Source organism: Cebus imitator, unplaced genomic scaffold (genome assembly GCF_001604975.1).
Source record: "Cebus imitator isolate Cc_AM_T3 unplaced genomic scaffold, Cebus_imitator-1.0 Scaffold312, whole genome shotgun sequence".
Classification (NCBI taxonomy): domain Eukaryota; kingdom Metazoa; phylum Chordata; class Mammalia; order Primates; family Cebidae; genus Cebus; species Cebus imitator.
This window is the reverse complement of record NW_016107627.1, coordinates 2,438,325-2,444,516: the sequence shown is the minus strand read 5'-3', so window position 1 is coordinate 2,444,516 and position 6,192 is coordinate 2,438,325. Positions and strand designations below refer to the sequence as shown.

The following is a 6,192-nucleotide window of genomic DNA, read 5'->3' as shown; positions in this document are numbered from 1 at the left end:
TGGAGCTCCTCCGCCTGGGAATTTCCTAGTCTGTGGGCAATAAAAATGCGGCATCCACTCACCCTCTGCGCTTTCACTGGAAACTGCAACCCTGAGCTGTTCCTAAATGGCCATCTTGCTCTCCTCCCCAAGTCACATGTTTTTAATTGGTAGCTGAAATAATATGATAGACGGGTTCTATAAAAATAAAACTAAGGTTATTGTTCTTTTGTATGCTTTAGACAAACAAATGTAATTCATCATAAAAATAAGTTTCTCTTAGAAGGAACAAAAAAGTAATCTGTTGAAAATGTTAGATAGCTTTCTGAAAGGAAAAAATGGCAAAAACCAAAGATCTTGAATTTATTTCTAACTTGCTCAACAGTATTTACTGCCAACAAAACAAATTTTAGTTCAGGGTAATTCTTTTCTTATTCCACATCAAATAGTTAAATATCACATTTTAAGATCTTTATTCTCATATCTTTTCTATCTGTTGCATCAAGACTGTTCTTGCCCTGATCAATCAGATGAAAATCAATAATACTGAAATCAAAGTCTTTGAATGTCACATGCTAATTTGAAGTTCTGTGCAAACCTAAAGCTAGTGTGTAATACATTCATTCTTTTCCTCTTAGGCATTTATGTCCATGTTCCAGATCCTCACCCAGGAAGGATGGGTGGACGTAATGGACCAAACTCTAAATGCTGTGGGACATATGTGGGCACCTGTGGTTGCCATCTATTTCATTCTCTATCATCTCTTTGCCACTCTGGTGAGTTTAGCATTTCTTTTCAGTTATATCTTGGAATTTATAATGGGATGAGCATCAACAGATATTTGACCTATTGTCAATTTCAGAATGAGCACCAAAGGACAAATGCAGAGTAGTCTGGCTTGGTGAGAGCCCTCCTTTCATTCTAAGTTTCTACACATCAAAGCACTGCTCTATTTGTTAAGTTAGAAATTTTCTCCATCAGGTACCAGTGTTTGCAAGAGGGAAACAAGACAGAACAAAATGAAAATCTCACATTTACATACAAATTTAAGTATCCCCAAGCATTCACACCTAGATGACCTGAGGATCAAACCAGAACTACATTATTATTTTTTTAATCATGTAGAGACACTGTCTTCATTTCACTGCATCCTCTTCACAGCTGTAATTAAACTGAAGACAGAAGCTGTGGACCTCAGGGTGCAGTCAGTTAATTAGAAATCAGCATGGTGTTTTTGTGCTATATGGGACTGGAAGAAACACATGAAAAAAATAAATAAATAAAACACATCACTGCAAATTTTGTAAAAGCACAAGAAAACTGAATACCAAAGTCCAGTAAGAGCCGACTTCTGTCACACCAGCAGATTTTTCTCTTCAGTGTGCTTCCATTAAAAACAAAGAAAACATGTGATGAAATGCAGCCTATGACTTACTAAGGATTGTAATACCTTAGTATTACAATAAGGATTGTACCAAATGCACATCTCATAATAAATGTGTTCATATTCAAGAAGCAAACCTAACTTCTAATATGATGTTAGAAGTTCCAAGTTGTGGACTCAAATGTTACCCTTTATCAGGAGCACAAGAAATAAAAACAACTACTACTATTATTTTTGGCAATATGTCTTACAGTTACAAAATATCTTACGATATTATTGCTAATCTTTGGAACACCCAATTAGACAATATTCCCAGTTAACAGATGATAAAACTGAGGTTCAGAAGAGTTTAGTAGTTTGTCCGATGTCACATGGAATGTAAATGTCACCAGAGTGTTCCCAGGTCTGTCTGATCTAGATTTGGCCTTTAGTCTTGCAATTATTTATTACTGCTTTCCTGGATAATGAAGTTTAAAGTTGCCTGAAAGATGTCTTTGTCAAGTCAAACTTCTGCCAACGAATCACTAACATAAAACAAATTACATATAATCTCTAAGTTTATAGTTTCAATTCTAAATATCTATGAATAAAATAAGTCCTTGAAAAACTAGATATAACTTAGAAGTTGTGTTTGCTGTAGACAGAGGCTTTCAAAACTAAGACATGTCCACCAAAAAGTGTATGAGAATTCATTGTTATGTGGTGTGAAGTCATGGGCTCGAACAGTAGAACCACTTAGACATAATTTTGGCCCTTTTTTCTTTTTTTTTTTTTCCTGGAGTTGACTTTTAAAACATGCACAAAAGACAGGAACATCCCACAGTAGGAATGGAAGCCTGGCTTGCAGAGCCAAATCTAGCTATCCTGGTGTTTGTACAACACAGCCCTGGGGTCTTTGCATCTTCCCTTCCAGGACCTTGAAGCCTGTGCCATTTATTCATTCATGCATTCATTTACTCATTACTCATGCATTCAACTAAGTTTATTAAGCACTACGTGTTTAAGTTGCTCTAAAACTATGGAATTTCTCAGAGACTACTGATTTGGAGTTAAATGCAGGATAGGTTTGATTGAAATCATCTATGTCAGGGAGTATCAATCTAATTGTTTTCTAGTAATCAACCTAATTGTTTTCCTAATAAAACAACATAATGCTTTACTTTCCTCATTAAAGGTGTTTCACACTCAGATATATGTTTGATTCTTAGACACACAAAATATGAAAACTGGATGGAAAAACTATGTAGCCTATTAAATTATTTAATAAAGTAATATTTTTTTTCAAGTGAAAATTCTACTAGGGCCACTAATATAATAAAATATTAAAACTTGTATATAGCCTTGTTGGGCAATCTAAATCTTCTTTATGACCTAATATAGCATTGGTTGTAAAACACTTAAAGTTCATCCAAGGACTCCTGGGGTGCACCTGAGGCTTTAGGAATCCACAGAGCGCAAGATAAAAACCCATCTCTAATTCCACTCTTTCCATATACTGATTGAAGTATCTACCCAAAACATCTGTTCTAACTTTTTTTTATTGTGATTTTCAAAAAAAAAACTGTTCTAAGTTAAAACTAAAAATTGGAATAATTTGCTCTCTTATTCACATTTTTTTTTATTAATTTTATTGCATTTTAGGTTTTGGGGTACATGTGTTAAAAGTTTGTAAAGCAATTGAGAATTCAGAAACCTATATGTTAATGAGAACAGTTTGGTAAATGTGGTGTCATATGAAACTACAAAATTGGAGTCCAAAAATCCAGATTCAGGTTCTAGCTCTGCTGGTGACTTGATATGTGATTTTGGAGGAATCAGATAACTTTCCTGATCTCTCTGTTGTGTTATACCAGAAAGTGAGGATAATAATTCACAATACACCTAGTTTCCAAGGTTGTCATGTATCTGTGAGTTAACCCTGTTTCTCTGAGGATGTTTTAGACCACCAAAACTGAGCCCTTTTAAGTGTAGATAAGACAGTATGTGCATTTAAAGCCATATATTAATAAATGTTAAAATTACATTATGTTCAAATATTTTTAATTTATAGAAGTAAAGTATTATTGATTAGGGTATCATTTATGCCCCTTCTGAACTGATTTCCACTCTTCCTTCTTTCTCTCCTTCCCTACACCTTTTCTCCCAGACAATGACTATGATAATTTTAATATAAATTTATTTTCCAATATTTAAAACATACTTCGCTAAATTTAACATTATATCATTTATAAGGCTCAGTTTGTGTAATACTAAGGAGAAAAGCAAACTATACACATAGAGTATAAGGAGCATCCCTACTTCAGAGTTGTTGCTGTTTTTTATAACTTTTTTTTTTGTACTTTTTGTTCTGGGGTACATGTGCAGATCATGCAGGATTGTTGCATAGGTACATACATGGCAATGTGGTTTGCTGCCCCCATCCCCCCATCACCTACATCTGGCATTTCTCCACCATGTTATCCCTCCCCAACCTCCCCACCCCCCCACTGTCCCTCCCTTGAACCCCCCAACAGACCCCAGTGTGTGATATTCCCCTCCCTGTGTCCATGTGTTCTCATTGTTCAACACCTGCCTATGAGTAAGAACATGTGGTGTCTGATTTTCTGTTCTTGTGTCAGTTTGCTGAGAATGATGATTTCCAGATTCATCCATGTCCCTATAAAGGACACAAACTCATCATTTTTTATGGCTGCATAATATTCCATGGTGTATATGTGCCACATTTTCCTTGTCCAGTCTGTCATCAATGGGCATTTGGGTTGGTTCCAAGTCTTTGCTATTGTAAACAGTGCCACTATGAACATACATGCACATGTGTCTTTATAATAGTATGATTTATAATCTTTTGGGTATATACCCAGTAATGGGATTGCTAGGTCAAATGGAATTTCTATTTCTAGGTCCTTGAATAAACACCACACTGTCTTCCACAATTGTTGAACTAGTTTACACTCACACCAAAAGTGTAAAAGTGTTCCTGTTTCTCCACATCCTCTCCAGCAACTGTTGTCTCCAGATTTTTTAATGATTGCCATTCTAATTGGCATGAGGTGGTATCTCAATGTGGTTTTGATTTGCATTTCTCTGATGACCAGTGATGATGAGCATTTTTTCATATGTTTGTTGGCCTCATATATGTCTTCTTTTGAAAAATGTCTGTTCATATCCTTCACCCACTTTTGGATGGGTTTGTTTGTTTTTTTCTTGTAAATCTGTTTTAGTTGTAGATTCTGGATATTAGCCCTTTGTCAGATGGGTAGATTGCAAAATTTTTTTCCCATGCCGTTGGTTGCCAGTTCACTCTAATGATGGTTTCCTTTGCTGTACAGAAGCTCTGGAGTTTAATTAGGTCCCATTTGTCTATTTTGGCTTCCGTTGCCAATGCTTTTGGTGTTTTAGTCATGGCGTCCTTGCCTATGCCTATGTCCTGAATGGTTTTGCTTAAGTTTTCTTCTAGGGTTTTTAGGTGTTAGGTCTTATGTTTAAGTCTTTAATCTGTCTGCAGTTAATTTTAGTGTAAGGTGTCAGGAAGGGGTCCAGTTTCTGCTTTCTGCACACTACTAGCCAGTTTTCCCAACACCATTTATTAAACAGGAAATCATTTCCCCATTGCTTGCTTTTGTCAGGTTTGTCAAAAATCAGATGGTTGTAGATGTGTGGCATTGCCTCCAAGGCCTCTGTTCTGTTCCGTTGGTCTATATCTCTGTTTTGGTACCTTTACCATGCTGTTTTGATTACTGTAGCCTTGTATTATAGTTTGAAATCAGGCAGTGTGATGCCTCTGGCTTTGTTCTTTTGCTTAGGATTGTCTTGGCTATGCGGGCTCTCTTTTACTTCCATACGAAGTTTAAGGTGGTTTTTTCCAGTTCTGTGAAGAAGGTCATTGGTATCTTGATGGGGATAGTGTTGAATCTATAAATTACTTTGGGCAGTATGGCCATTTTCAAGATATTGACTCTTCGTAACCATGAGCATGGGATGTTCATCTGTTTGTGTCGTCTCTTATTTCCTTGATCAGTAATTTGTAGTTCTCCTTGAAGAGGTCCTTTACACCCTTTGTTAATTGTATTCCTAAGTATTTTATTCTCTTTGTAGCAATTGTGAATGGGAGTTTTCTCATGATTTGGCTCTCTGTTAGTCTGTTATTGGTGTATAGAAATGCTTGTGATTTCTGCACATTGATTTTGTATCCTGGGACTTTGCTGAAGTTGCTTATCAGTTTAAGGAGATTTTGGGCTGTGACGATGGAGTTTTCTAAATATACAATCATGTTGTCTGCAAATAGAGACAATTTGACTTCCTCTTTTCCTAATGGAATACGCTTTTTTTTTTTCTTGCCTAATTGCTCTGGCTAGAACTTCCAATACTATAATGAATAGGAGGGGTGAAAGAGGGAATCCTTGTCTAGCACTGGATTTCAAAGGGAATGCTTCCAGTTTTTGCCCATTCAGCATGATATTGGCCTTAGGTTTGTCATAAATAGCTGTTATTGTTTTGAGATATGTTCCTTCAATACCTAGTTTATTGAGAGTTTTTAGCATAAAGGGCTGTTGAATTTTGTCAAAAGATACTTCAGAATTTTTAGGTGAAAATAAGGTGAAAGTAAATGTACATCTTAAAATCAATGAAATGCAGAGGTATCCCACACATATATGCATCGATTAAAAATATGTAGTATTTAGGCCCAACACAGTGGCTCACACCTATAATCCCAGTACTTTGGGAGGCCGAGGTGGGTGGATCACCTAAGGTCAGGAGTTCAAGTTCAGCCTGGCCAACATGGTGAGACCCCATTTCTACTAAAAATACAAAACATTAGCCAGGCATGG

The 6,192-nt window shown here is 36.2% G+C and overlaps 1 protein-coding gene across 5 annotated transcripts in view; it reads left to right on the top strand.

Annotated features, from left to right (window-relative positions):
- Positions 1-6,192, top strand: part of NALCN (sodium leak channel, non-selective) — a 369,956-nt gene that overhangs the window by 228,007 nt on the left and 135,757 nt on the right. For all 5 annotated transcript variants that reach the window (XM_037729607.1, XM_017503589.2, XM_017503587.2 and 2 more), the window contains one exon: positions 618-755. In XM_037729607.1, coding sequence (XP_037585535.1) covers positions 618-755 — 138 coding nt within the window. The remainder of the gene's footprint in view (positions 1-617; positions 756-6,192) is intronic.